The 15,016-nt window shown below is 34.6% G+C and overlaps 1 protein-coding gene across 3 annotated transcripts in view; it reads left to right on the forward strand.

Annotated features, from left to right (window-relative positions):
* TOP3A (DNA topoisomerase III alpha) overlaps positions 1–15,016 on the forward strand; it is a 1,120,433-nt gene that overhangs the window by 657,395 nt on the left and 448,022 nt on the right. For all 3 annotated transcript variants that reach the window (XM_044089591.1, XM_044089590.1, XM_044089593.1), the window contains one exon: positions 8,947–9,132. In XM_044089591.1, the coding sequence (XP_043945526.1) occupies positions 8,947–9,132 (186 nt within the window). The remainder of the gene's footprint in view (positions 1–8,946; positions 9,133–15,016) is intronic.

Raw genomic sequence — 15,016 nt, forward strand, 5'->3', positions numbered from 1 at the left:
AAATGGGAGAAGATTGTCTCTCCAAACTTTTAATTTCTTCAACTTGATGTATCTTTTCCATCTACCCATGTCTAGAAGTAAACCAGTGGAACAGTCTTGGGTGCTTTTCTACCTCATGTGGCCTCTATTGGATGCAATTTACCCAACTGTCTATTTCTTTCAGTTATTATTTGCTTCCATGTAGACGTATAATTATTAGAATGACTTCTTGACCGTATTGAACTTTGTGTTGCCCACAATGCAGTGGAATATCTGAAATGCCTGTACCGCCCATAACATGTTCACAGGATTTTTTTAAACACGTTTATTAACCTCACATGTTATATAGTAACATGAGTATACATTCAGTTATAAAACAGAAAATAAACAATCGTAGCATTTTTTTCTTTTCATTTATTATGCATATATAGTAACAATTATTATTCAGTTTAACATTATATAAATTGCTTATGTTCTGTGAAATTTCACTTCTCCTCCAAAGCATTATTCCCACGGATTCCATTTATTTTTATGTAGTTTGCTTCTTCCCTTCTCTAAGATCCCACCTCCAAGTCCTTTATCTTCTTTACAGCATTCATCAGTTCTGTCACAGTTGGATTAGTTTTTGATTTCCATTTTCTAAATCAGAAAAAAAAAAAAAATGAAAATTCCAGCCAAGCTAGAACTTCCAATGAGTGACCTCCCAAACCTCCTGTAACAGAGGCACATGGGATATATGCAAATGACCCTTATGAACATCAGGTGTTTCAGCTAAATGGCGATTCTGATTGCCCATGGCTTTTATGTTTGAAGTCGTTTTAATGGATAATATCAGGCCAGTAAAGCCAAACCCCACTAGTTATGGATATGCATATTTCGGCCTTGTTATGACCTCATCAGCATAGCATAAGCAGAGTGTTTGACTAAGTATAAGAAACACAGGGTTGTTATACCCAGCTGATGTCCATTATCATTAGGGTGACTGCAAAATATCCCAAATAACAAATTAATCGAAGAGTTAGAAGGTCACACTGAAAAAACAATCAGAAATGTTTTTTTCAGTGTTACCTTCTAACTCTTTGATTTCCATTTTCTAGGAATTGCTTTTTTGCAGCCAACAACTTAGTAGGGTCTTACTGTGTATAGGCAATCAGTTTCTATGGCCCTGCTCTAAAACACAATTTTTATTTGTAAATTACCTTTCCATTCTCATTTTCCAGTCTTTCAAACCTGTTCTGATTGATTGTTATAGTTAGTATTCATTATTTTATATGTTGTACTAATTATCCCCTTTTAACTGCAGCTTTAACAGACTCAACTGTAAACTTCACCAGAGCTTCTCTTTGCTGTAAGGCTCCCCTCATACCCTCTCTTTGTCTATACTGTTATCAATCTCTTGTAGAGAAGGCAGTCTCTGATCTGCATCCAAACAGCAACTTCTTGACCTCATCCCACTCTGACATTTCCCTCCCTACTTAGTTAATGCGAATACCTTTACTAATTTTCTCCAGTAAATTCCAGCTCCTTCTTGCCTGTTTTCTATGCTCCTGCTTGCAGTCATCCCTATTAGTAAAAGTCTTCTTTCTCCATTCCCATGTTGGCTTCATTCTGAAAATATTTTCTGCTACTTTGATTTGTAATTGTATTATGTATGTGAGCCTTAACTGTGTACCCCTAGTATAGTTCTTCAATTCTGGCAGTCCTAAACTACCTTATTCTGTGGGAAGCAACAGCTTATCTCACTTAACTCTTGTCCTTTTCCCCTCCCAAATCAATTAATTCAATTATTTATTAATTATGGTCCACAACTTCTCATACAGTTGATAAAAATATGCCTGACCAGTATACAATACTAAAGGGTCTAGAAACATTTTCACTGCTTGTACCTGCCTTACTGTCCATATCCTTAGTCAAAAGCTTCCAACTTCTCAATTTTTGTATTATCATTTTGTTTAGTATTTTCCCACAAATTTCTAGCTGCCATAGTAGAATGATTTTTAATCCAAACAGTTAAGTACTTTGTCTTATGTCCCCATAAATATGGGTATGCTGAACCAGTTCATATGTGAGAACTTAGTTTACTGCTGTAGCCTTTGTTTTATCTTTATTTAGTGTTCTAAAGAATTTTGAAGCTGTCACAAAATGTTCCACAGCACTGAGATATTTTGCAGTTTATAAATCCATAAAAGTATAATGTTGTGTCTTTCGGCTTATCCCGGTCAGGGGTCGCCACAGCGGAAGTATAATATCGTCTACAAATAAGGTGAATTTTTTTGGAATAGAATACCAGTTTTATGCTTGAATTTGAGTCCCTTATTTATTTATTTATTTTTTTGCCAATGGCTGACAGAGTATAAGGCAAATAGTGAAGTAGAACATGAACACCCCTGTACAGTTCCTCTGCTGAATTCCCAGGAAACCTTTTTGAAATTGGAAGACAACACAAAACCAGGCTAATAAATTATTTCAGCAGCCCATTTTCAGGTATAGTACAACTTGCTCTAGCAAATAGTGACCCTTTTATAGGAAACAATCCAATGTGAAACCGTAAAAACAAAAAGGGTTGTTGAAAAGAAGCAGGCCTGGGGATGCAGCAGAGGCAAAGTTTGATAGGAAGGCAGAAAGAGGGGGAAATGCCCCAATCCTCAAGATACCAGTAGGTAGAGTAATGGGGATACTAAAGTAAACAGGTGCCCCCTGCTTTTTTTCTGTTTTTTCTCTTTCCCCCTGTTCAGTTTTAAGAAATGTAGGCAGCGTGACATAAAAGAAAAGTCTGGTCAAAGAATAAGATGCAAGAAAAAAATATATGCTTTTTCTCATTCTTGCATAGGGGAATGACTTGATTAGGGCTCTTGGTTTGATCTAGTAACAAGTTTTAAGAGAAAGCAAATGAATAAAAAAGAAAGTTGAGTATAATAAATCTTTCCTTTAGCAAATAAATAAATGCTTGTAGATGCAACTCTGTAACTGGTTCTCATGTATCCATGGAGACAATCTGATAAAGAATAATAAAAGCCAGAGTACTTCTTTCTTTCAGTGGCTAGGGAAATAATGCTTTCTGAAAGCATTCATGTGTTTTCCCAATCTGGGAGAGCAATAAAGATAAGACAAAACCAGACATCACTTAGTAGAAGCATAGGCTGCACCATGTGTCTTAGCATAAATAAACCTCCTTTTAGGTTAACCGAAGTCTGAGTGTGGCTGTCACCTTGGGAGAATTGTTGCTATTAGGGAGGTAAAACTTCAGTATTTGAAGATAAGCTAAATAGGTTTTAGGGGTATATTTTTTTATCTGATGGCTTTCAGTAAAACAAAATGTTTTGTAAGATATGACCTAGAATGAAATGGACATGACAAGAAACAACTGTGTAAAAGATCAGCCTGCCAAACAGTGTATGCATGTAACACAAAAGCTGGAACTAGTTACTTAACCAAATAGCTGTTACACATAAAAGGTGCAAATAATAACTTTTCAACATATTGATGGTTTTTATATTGTATTTAAGTGGTCTCACAGATATATACAAAAAGAGTAGTGAACTGTATTAAAAATGTAGAGTATAAATAGCTGTGCTACAGGAGAAACATTTGGAAAGAACTGAACATATGGACTTGATAAAGGAAGGTTTTCAGGACAGATATTCAGTGGAATACCTGGGGCAAAAGAAGAGAGTACTTATATTAATTGCAAGAGTAGAACCAATAGTGATAGAAAAGGATAACAATGATAATAATGGTAGATTTGTAGTACTAAGTGCCTACTGGCAAGGGAAGAGGATTATACTGGCATGTATTTATATTCCACTTAAAACTGCTATAGTGGAACTTAAGAAGATTCTGGGAGAAATAATCAACTTTCAGCAGGGAAGGATACCGATAGGTAGGGACTGGAATTTGATTTGCAGCAGAGAAGATATGACTGGGGGGACCAGAAAGGAAAATATAACAAATGAAGGTAGATTTTTGAAGAAATTTCTGAAAATATTTGACTTGGGATGTGAATTCAGTAGTAGTAGTTTGGAGTGAATTTACGTATTATTCTCCAAGATACAAAAACTAGGCTAATCTAGACAGAACTTACAATCCACAGGAACATGTGCATTTAATTGAAAGTTTTGATATTCATCCAATAACTGTTTCAGATCACATACCAACAAGAAAACAAAAATGCAGGGTAATGAAATAAAACTGAGACACTGGCACTTACCCACCTATCTGTTGAAAAGAGAGAAATGTAAGGAATGGGTAGGGGAAATTATTCGGGAGTTATTAGAGAAGATATAAATTACTTCTGAAAATATAGCTAGGAATTGAGATAAAATTAAATTGGTGTTCAAAAGTAGGGTGGAAATAGGAGAGAGAGAGATGGTTAAGAAGTAACAAGAATTATTTGGAGGGACTGACAAATGTTAAAGTATTGCAGAGTAGGAGGGAATCTCACAGAACAAGCGGAGTTATTGCAGAATGCTAAACAGAAAATAAGGGATTATCTCAATAGTATGCTTGAGTTTAGATAGATTGCTGTTAAGCAACTGTTTTTTGATAATAACCCCAGAACACAACATTTAGTGCAATGACTCCGGCAACAGAAAGTAGAAGGGGTGGTCGCCAAGCTTAGGAAGCGTAGAACAAGGAAGATAACGAGATCCTGTAGAGGTACTAGAAATATTTTGGAAATTTTATAAAAGTCTGTATAAAGCGGAGAAATGTGGAAATCAAGAAAAGGTAGAAATGGAAATGTTCATAGAAGAATTAAATATGCCAAGGTTGGAGGTAGACGAGTCGCAATTACTAACACTTGGGATAGGAGGAGGCGAGATAAAAATGTTGATGTATTACCAATACACAGGAAGTCTCCAGGAGTAGATAGTATTCCTGTGGACGTTTGGAAGCTAGGAGGGAAAAAAACTGATAAAGATCTGAAGGGTTTTTTTTAACAGTATTTTAAGAGAAGGAGAAGCACCAACATCTTGGAAGAAATTGGTGGTTTCTGTAATACCTAAAGAGAGTAAAGACCCATAAGATTCAGCATCATACAGGCCCATTTCAGTCCTAAGCCATGATTATAAAGTGTTTATCTGTAATGGCTAAATGAATGGCAAAGGTGATGCCAAAATTGATAGATACTGATCATTGTACTTTTGTGGAGGGGAGGCAAACATATGGCAACATTAACCAAACATTGACAATCCAGAAGGAAGCAGAATGTAAGAAAATATCACTGTTGTTGGTGGGTCTTAATGCAGAGAAAGCATTTGACAGAGTAAACTGGGAGTTTGTGATGATAATTTCTGTTTGAGTAGAGGAACCAGGCAGAGGTGTCCTCTTTATATGTAGAACCTTTGGCAAAGAAAATAAGGGACTCAGTAATTCAAGGATATAATTGGTATGGTAGTCAAGAAAAGCTGGCTCTATTTGCAGATGATATTATTTTATACCTAATAAAACCAGAAAAGGACATTTCAGTGTTATGAAACATTTTGAGGCAGTTTTTGAGATACAAAATTAATGAAGCTAAAACAAAGGCAATAGCTGTAAATTGTGTACCCACACACAAATTGGTTCAGCAATATCCATATTTATTGGGACATGAAAAAATGAAGTACTTAGGAGTATGGATTGAAAAGGATTTTGGTGTTGCAGCTAAGGATATGTGGGAAGAGACTAAACAAAAGATAATATAAAAACTGAGAAATTGGAAGCTCTGTTATAAAGATATGGATAGCAAGAAATAAGCAGTTAAAATGTTTAGTCCCTTTAGTTTTATACAAAGGTCAGGCATAGTTTTTTTCAATCAGAGGTGAGGTTATGGATAGCAATTAATAAACTGAAATATTTTATCTGGGAGGGGAAGACAGCAAGAGTTAAGTGGAATAAGCAGATTCTTCGAATAAAACAAGAAGGTTTAGGATTACCCGATTTGAAGGGGTATTTCAGAGCTACACAGTTAAGGCTCTTGTACATAGCACAAGCAGAAAGCTATAATTCAAAGTGGAAAAGGATGATGATGAAAGAGAGGGAAGCTCATGAAACAAGGAGAGACTGGGATTTTGGATGCAGATTCTTCGGAAGAATAAAAATAACCATGCAGAATAGTATATTTGTAAAGTAGCAGGAAGTATTCTAAGAACTAAGCCTACACGGCAATGGAGAAAAGATAGTCTGCTGATAGCGATGACTGCAATTAGGAATACAGACAACTAGGCAAGAGGGGACTAGACTTTATCGGAGAAAACTGGTAAAAGAACAAATGTATTGGTAGCAAATAATTAGAGAGGGAAAGGTAATAGAATGTGAAGAGGCCAAGAATTTATTTGGACTGCAGGCTAGAGACTGCCTTCTCTATCCAAGATTGATGTCAGAGTATAGGCAAAGAGAAAGAAATCGGAGGATCCTAAGTGAAAGACCAGCACTGGTTGAGTTTTTAATAGAATCTAGAACAGAAGCTGCTGTTAAAAAAATGAATAATTAGCAGAGCATACAACATGTTGCATGATAACTATAAGAATCAGACAGAAGAGGTTAGAAAGGATTGGGAGGAGAGATTGGAAACACAATTCACAAAGAAACAATGGGGAGCTATATGTATGTCTCCCAAATATACAACAAAGTGTAGAAGATTTAAGATCTTTGGAAGTGTTTACATAGGTATTTTTATACCGCTAGTAGACTCCAAAGAATTTTTCCCCAAGTAGACAGCAAATGTTGGAGGTATGATGAGAAAGAAGTAGGTAATTGGGAACATACTTTCTAGGAGTGTAAGGGGTTGCCAGACTTTTAAAGCTTCCCTGCAAACTACTCTGTCAGAGATGCTAACTGAGCAAATTGGCGTAACTAAGGAAATTATTTTTTTTAGGTATGATACAGAATTAGAATTGCCTAGACATAGTAAGACTTTGCTAAGTTTAATTATGGTGGCTGCCAAAAAGCAGTTACTATAAAATAGAAATCAAAGTGTAATCCAACTGTAAAATAATATAATAACAGAAACAACTGGATTTGGGATCTTTAGAAAATGGTAGGAGCAAATTAAATAGAAAAAAATGGGAATTGTGGGAACAATACATGCAGAGGACAGATTAGGTTTAAAAGCAGGCAGGATGTGAATGAGCTATGTAATGTTTAACTGACAATGATTGGATAGGTAAGTGATGTATAATGTTTGCAACTAAAATTGTGTCATTTTGGTTTGTTTTCATTTATATAAATGTATGATTGTCTATGTCATAAGTGATAATTTAATAACGATGTTTCTTGTTTAAAAATAATACCAGTAGGTAGTACTGTTCCTGTTCCCACATCCTTGGTAGCGTCTTTCCCTTATCAAATGCATTTGAGATTCCTTAACTGCAGGCATACAGGTGAAATAATTTAATTGGGCTGTGTGATAGACTTTAGAGCCTTTCCTCCCTTCCTAGGAGTAACGTTGAACCACCTAAGTCAGAAGGAACTGTCAGAGCCAGTTTTGGCTCTTCTTTATATGAGTCATACAAAATGTTCCCCTGCTGTAACAAGGAATGACATTTTATTTCAAGCTTTCCCTTTTAAAGAGGCATTTTCTAAATCTGTCTAGGCTGAAGAAATGCCTAAGAGTATCCAAATTGAAGATGTTAATTTTCAAAGTACTGCTCCTGTTACTTTGTCCAGGAGTTCTTTTGGTGATCCTATATTTAAACAGTGGGGTCTGTTTAGAAAGGATACACAGTGTTTTGCGTCCTTTGCCCTTAACAAACTGGAGAAGACAATTTCCAAACTTTCCCTGTCCAGATGGCTATCAGACTGCATTTTTTTGTGTACACGTCTCACAGCAAGTCTTTGCCAATAAAACAGAAAGTGCATTCTACAAGATCTGTTTTTACTTCCACGGCCTTTAAGAATTTCTCCGTGGATGAAATTTGTGCTGCAGCAACCTGATCAATGTTGCATATCTGTATTAAACATTATAAGCTGGTTGTTGTATCTAGATCCAGGGCTTCCTTGGTGGCACTAATATTGGAGGTCTCAAAACATGATTCTACCTAGGCTAAAAGGTAGCTTGGGATTCTGACCCATTGGTTGGATTGGATGGACCATATGATTAGGATGCGTTAGGATGCACTTGAAGAAACCTCAAGCTACCTATCAATCTCATCAGTAATCTTCTGAGATGGTCCTCCCTTGAGTTGATTATTGGTTATGCACTGATTGCATATTGGGATAATCGGGCACTGTACCATAGAAAGTTGAACAGGACCTTAAGAACCCTGCCATGCTGTGCTATCTGGACTTAGACCCCAAAACTGGAGGTGTCTGTCTCTATAGCTACCCTGAGGAGAAACCCCATCTGTAGGCAGAGCATCTCGTGAATTTTGAATAGCTTTTGCAGCTATTTCAGGTTAGTTAATGAATTTCAGATCACAGAATCCTATTTTATCGGTATGCAATTTTTGTTTTTAAACAGATATACAATGAAAAAAGTTGAGAGTTTCAGCTTGTAGATAAACATGTCCAAGAAAATGAGAGGGAGGCATTTCTAAAATCTCATGAAAACATTTTACACACTGCTGCTTAAATATGTCTTATCCATTCTGTGCTGTGTCTCTCATGTCTGAACCATTCTAAAGACTTGTACTGTTCCCTTGCCTTGAGCCCAAACACATTCTAGGTTCATACTGCCCTCCAGTGCAGCAGACTAAGAAATTTTTATTATAGTCCTTTTACAGAGGTTCACTAATTTTTCCTGTTTTGTATAGTATGTTGTATATATTGAGAGTGTGAGGTATAGTTTGTTTATACGTTTCAGCTTCTAGGAGATTTCCATCTCCTCTTCACTAATTGTGTGTGTGTTTTCTTTTTCATGATATATTTTTATTTGGAAGCAAAATGTTAGTTAGCTTCCTGAATTACTTTTACTGAAAAATATGTTTAGTCTAAATATAGTAAATGGGATGTGTTCCGTTTCTTAAAAATAACATAAATTTTTTTTAGGGGAATGATCAGCGTTTGTATGAATTCATTGTCCGACATTTCTTAGCCTGCTGTTCCCAAGATGCACAAGGACAGGAAACTACAGTTGAGATAGATATTGCTAAAGAAAGGTTTGTGGTCCATGGTCTGATGATCATAGCTAGAAACTACTTGGATGTTTATCCTTATGACAAGTGGAATTCTAAGGTAAGATTTTTACTTTTGTTACCTGTCTAGTTGTCAGACTACATCGCCAAAGCTAAAAATTGTGAATATAAGCTTAGCATAATTTACGTTGTTTCCTTGATGTTTTTTCATTGTGTGGGCTAGCCAGTTGTTATAACATCATATTACTCTGGGATAATTTTTTGCCATCTGAAATGTTTTGCCAGGATTGCCATCATACTGTCACAACCATTAGCAAAAGACAGCTTTTTCATAAGCAAAGGGAATAATAATCCATTGATCTTGCATTTAGCAAATATTTCATGTTCGTGTACATTTCTTGTTATGGTCTGAGTTTGTATCTGATGGTTTTGCTGTTTAATTGAGTCCAACTCTTTGTGATTTATAGGACTTTAACACAAGGCCTGACTGTCAGCAATTTTTTCTTTAAGTTTCTGTAAATTTGTATTTATTTTTTATATTCGTTACATATTATGATAGCCCCCCCCCCCCAAAAAAAAAGTGCATAGTGAAGCTTCTTGTTATGGTATGATGGTATGACTTGCTTGCCAGCATTTAACATTGGTTTAACAGAGCACCATCATTGCATGTGTGAATTGCTGTTTTTAGTGTGTGCATTCACAGAAAATTTGAGATTCAATATGTTGTAAGAGTTGTTAAAAAATGGGTTGCCACTTTTCAAATAATATTGCTGTTGTGCATGAGTGTTGTGTACATCTGTATTTTTAAAGTGTGTTTTTCTAACTACATTTGAAAGTCAGGTTGACACAGGATAACTACGCAATACCAGGCATCTTTCAGTTTGCACTGATGATGCATCAAGAAAAGTGAGAAGCAGTAGTTCATGCCGACAAGGATCAAGTATTTATCCAATATTGTCATTTCTGTCCAAGTCACCCTGTGGTTTATCAGATCAGACCTGGATCCAATGCCAGCCTTCTTTCAGAGACTTTGATTCCAGAGCGGTGCTTCTGCCCATAATACAGTGCACCCTCTTGCATCTCGGATATCTTTTTCCATCTTGAGAGACTGCAGAGCGATCGACAAGCTCTACCTGGTATTCTTTTCTGCTACAGAATTTCTGGTGCTATTTGGATGTTCTCTGCCCTTTTGGCGTTTCTTGTGGTTAGGTTTGTTGGTTCGTTGTAGTTTAGGTTGGTGTTTTGTCTGTTCCTAGAGTTCGGTTAGGCTGTTGTTAGTTTGTGTGTACAGGTGTTCCTGTCCTTTTTCCTTGTTATTGTTTTCCTTACAAAAATAAATAAATAGGTAGTTCTTTTTTTTTCCCCCAAAATCTCTTTATTTCAATTTTCTTTTTTCAAATAATAACAATATGGTAACTCAAAAACACAAATAAACAATACAAATACCTATCTAAAGAACACAGACAACAATCTCGTTCTGAGAAAATTATATATATATATATATATATATATATATATATATGTACATATACAATATACGGTTTACTATCAAAATTTCGAACTGCACTCCGACTGTACTATCGTCAAACACGGAAGTTCGAAAACGGGAATGTCAAAGTCAAAAAACAATCTAGGAATGGGTTTTAACATGGGTCGAGGTAGGTGTTCAGTATTATTCCGAACTACAAACATCTCCCCTACCTCGACCCATGTTAAAACCCATTCCTAGATTGTTTTTTTTTTTACTTCGACATTCCCGTTTTCGAACTTCCGTGTTCGATAGTACAGTCGACAGAGTGTGGTTCGAAATTTTGATAGTAAACCCAATATATACACAAGAAGCCACTACAACGTCAAGTAAAGTATGAGAATTCTTATGTTCATTTGGTCTCATAAGGGATAGTTAGAATGGGGATAGTCTATATATAAAGTAAAAATAGAAATTTAACCATTTATTTGTATGTTTAGGGAAAATATCTAGTTACGCATATACTAAGAAAAGGGAGAAGATGCAAGAAAGACTGGTTATACTACATTCATTTCTTATTTAAAGGTTAGCTTTTCATGACAATTTGTAAGCAAGTTTTATTTGTCAAGAATTATATCTAGCAAGTAACCCCAATATTTTTGGTAATAGCATTTGTTTTTTGTTTTTGAATAAATTAATTTGTGAGATGAGATATGTTTGATAGCAAGATTGCTAAAATTTTCCCATGTAATTGGTGACATGACATTCCAATTCTTTGTAATAAAGAATTTAATAAGGGCACACATCGTAATAAAGACATGTTTTAATATTTTTGGGAGTTGATTGATATTAATGTACAATATAGCTGTCTCCCAAGTAAGGGTTGATTTTTCATATCCCATCTTCTCTAATCTTACTCTCAAGGAACACCATAAGTTGTGTATCTTAGTACAGTTCCACATGACATGTAAAATATCAGCTGTTTGATCCGGACAATGGGGACATATAGGCGAAAAGTTAGGATTGAATTTATTTAATTTAGATAAGGTATAATATAGATTGTTATTTACCATAATTTGTGTATATAACAGCTTCTTGAAAGGAATGAATTTGATTGTATTTTCAATGGCTATTTTCTTATTTTCTTCAGTCAGTGATTGATTTTTCATTTGCCAATAGCTTGAAAATAATAAAGAATTCCGATGTTTTGCACTCATTACAATTTTATAAGACCTAGAAATTGTTTTCCCTTTAATCTCAAGATTTTCCAGTATTAATTTAACTAAATCTATGTTCTGTAAGTCAGTGTGTATTTGTGAGAATTTAGCATTTATAAGATGATGAAGTTGGTTAAGGATAATACTATATTTCATAGGAAGTTTGAGTTTGTCTCATTTGCTCCGTGTTAGAGTCTTTCCATTGGTATATATCCCATATTGTGTAGTCTTTTATCAGGGGGTAGTTTGTTAGATTTACTAGTTTATTATTTATTAGTAAATTAGGATTTAGATGTAATGGTTGTATAAGGGCAAAAGCGTCAGCTAATTGCAATGATTTAAATAGTTTTTGTGTTATAAGAATCCTGTTTTTAATTAGTGGGTGTAAATTCTTCGTGTATATGCTAGCCTGGTTTAAATTCAAGAATGGTAAGGATTTGATATTACAGCCAAGGGATTTCAACTGTTCATACCAGATTTTGGTCCACTGGGGTGTCCAAGTATTTATATATGAGTCATAGTTTATTATTTGTATTAGTCTGTATACAGTAATTATACTATAGTAAAGCTTAAAATCAGGTAACCCCATTCCCCTCTTATCTTTGGCGAGTACAAGTTTTGCATATTTAATTCTGGTAGATTTGGGATACCATAAGAATCTTGATATAGCTTTTTCCATGGCAAGGAAGAAGTTTTGGGGAATATTTGAAAAGGTAGCATTTAATTGAAAGAGTTTTCTTGGTAGAAAATTCATCTTGACAACACTAGCTTTTGACAGTAGAGACATATTGATGTTCTTCCATCTATCCATATTGTTTTGAATACTAGTCCATGTAGTTAATAGGTTATTGTTTATAATATATTTGAAGTCTGAAGTAAATATTATTCCTAGATATTTTATCTGGTAGTTTATTTTGATCTCACTCATAGGAAAGTACAATTCTTTATGCCCTGTAGGATTGAGGGGAAATATGTGTGACTTGTTTAAATTTAAATTATAATTTGAAACTACCGAGAACTCATCAATAACTTTAAGTATTTTTGGGAGGTCAGTAGTGGGGAGATGGAAGTCTATATTTAAGTCATCAGCAAAGGCCGAGTATATAAAATTTGTATTGTGGATTCTGGGAATATGATGAAAGTTTTTTTGTGAAATAAACAGAAGGAGGGGTTCTAGATAAAGTTTAAATAGGTATGGCGAAAGAGGACATCCTTGTCTTGTACCATTGGATAAGAGTGTAGGGTTAGTTATAAGTTTATTTACCTGTATAGTGGTAGAAGCTTTCAGATACAGAACCTGGATCATTTTAATGAATGCTTGAGGAAAACCATATAAAGGCAGTATATTAAAGAGAAAGTGTAAGTTTACTTTATCAAAAGCTTTAGTTGCATCTACTGTAAGGGCATATCTGGGGCATTTATCCCTATTAAGTAATCTTACAATGGTATGTAAAAGGAGGGTGTTGTCACTTGTTTGCCTGTTTGTCATAAAGCCCATTTGTTGTTGGGAAGTAATAGAGGGGAGTTCTTAAGTCTATTTGCTATAACATGGGCTAATATCTTAAGGTCAGTGTTTATGAGGGCTATTGGTCTATAATTTGCTGGATCTGTTGGGTCAGAATGAGGTTTAAGAATCAACACTGTCTTTGTCTGTTATACCATATTGTATTATATAGTTGAAAACTTTTAATAACACTTTAGAGATAGGTTCCATGAATAACTTATAAAAATCTGATGTGTATCCATCAGGCCCAGGGGATTTACCTAATTTTAGTTTATTGCAGCTTTTGTCTCTTTTAAATGTAACGGTGATTTTAAGAGTTTCCTTTGTTCTTCTGTAATTTGTGGAAAGTTTATATTATGTATAAAATCCTCAAATCTGTCTGTAGATGATAAGGGTATATTGTATAATTTCTTATAAATATCTTCAAAAGCGTCCACTATATCTTGATCTTTATGTTTCACCTGTCCTTCATATTTTATTTCTTTGATCCTAGGAGGTCCACTTTTTATGTTAATTAGTCTAGCTAGGAATTTTGATGGTGTTTGAGCCCATTCTGAATATTGATATATTGATCTTAATTCTAAGAAGGATATATTTTCTAAATAGTGTTTGTGTAATTGTTTTTGCCAGTCAGTTATTTTTTCCTCAAGTTCTTTAGAATATTTTTCCTGAAGTTCTAGTTCAACAGTGTTTATTTGACACTCTAGTTCATTCTTAAGATTGTTATACTTTTTTTTAGAGCCATGCAGATTGTTGAATAATAATACCCCTGATGACCGCCTTGGTAGCCGCCCATTGTATGTCTTATGGAATTTGATCAGATATAAAATCATTTTGAAGTTGGGCTAGCACATTCTGAATTTCTTGTGTAGTTTCTTGGTTTTGTATAATTTTAGGATTTAACGTCCAGGTATTGAAATAGGAAATATTTTTGTTTATGAGCTTGAAAGTTTATTAAAAGTCTAATTTTGGAATGATCTGAAAGAGTTCTAGGTGATGCAGCATAATTTATTTTGTTAGAAAGGAAAGCAAGGGAAATTAGAAAATCATCTATCCTGGACCAAGTTTTATGAGTGGCTGAAAAGAAAGTGAATCTTGATATTGTTTTATCATATTGAAATTTAACATAAGGGTCAACTAGTTCAAATGTATTTTGTAATTCTTCAAGTGCTGTAGTGGTAGATTGTGTCTGTCTGTTTTTATTATGCAATCTATCCTTATCTAGATTAGTAAAGCATTCCTGTCCCCACCTACAATAAACAGATGATTTGGGTATTTGGCTAATATATTAAAGATTTCATAAATGAAGAGATTTGAGCAGGGGCTATATGTATTAAGAAAGAGTAATGGTTTGTTCAAAGTATGATATTCAGTAGTAAATAATACCCATCTTCCCTTGAGTCAGCTTCATAGGAAGTAATCTCTCCTTGGAAGGATTTATTTACTATAATGGCCACTCCCCTGGACAAAGAACTATAATTTGCAGCAACTATTGTTTTATCCCATTTTCTTTTCTTTTCCCTAACCCAAAGTTGGTCCTCTAGAAAGTTATATCAGTCTTAGTTTGGTATGTGAAGTGCATGATTAAATTTCTTTTCTTTTTATCTACCATCCCTTTAACATTCCAAGAGTCTATGGTTGTCATTTTTTATTAATATTGTTGAAGTTTCTCATTAGTTGATACACAAAAGTACAGTTATAAACTTTTTCTGTTAGTGTGTTTATCTTAAGAATAAATGTTGTGACTTCTATACTCCTAAACTCTAAATAGGTGCCTAACCACCCATCCCTCTGT

This window comes from Protopterus annectens, chromosome 12.part0, assembly GCF_019279795.1.
Source record: "Protopterus annectens isolate FY-2018-M chromosome 12.part0, PAN1.0, whole genome shotgun sequence".
Classification (NCBI taxonomy): domain Eukaryota; kingdom Metazoa; phylum Chordata; order Ceratodontiformes; family Protopteridae; genus Protopterus; species Protopterus annectens.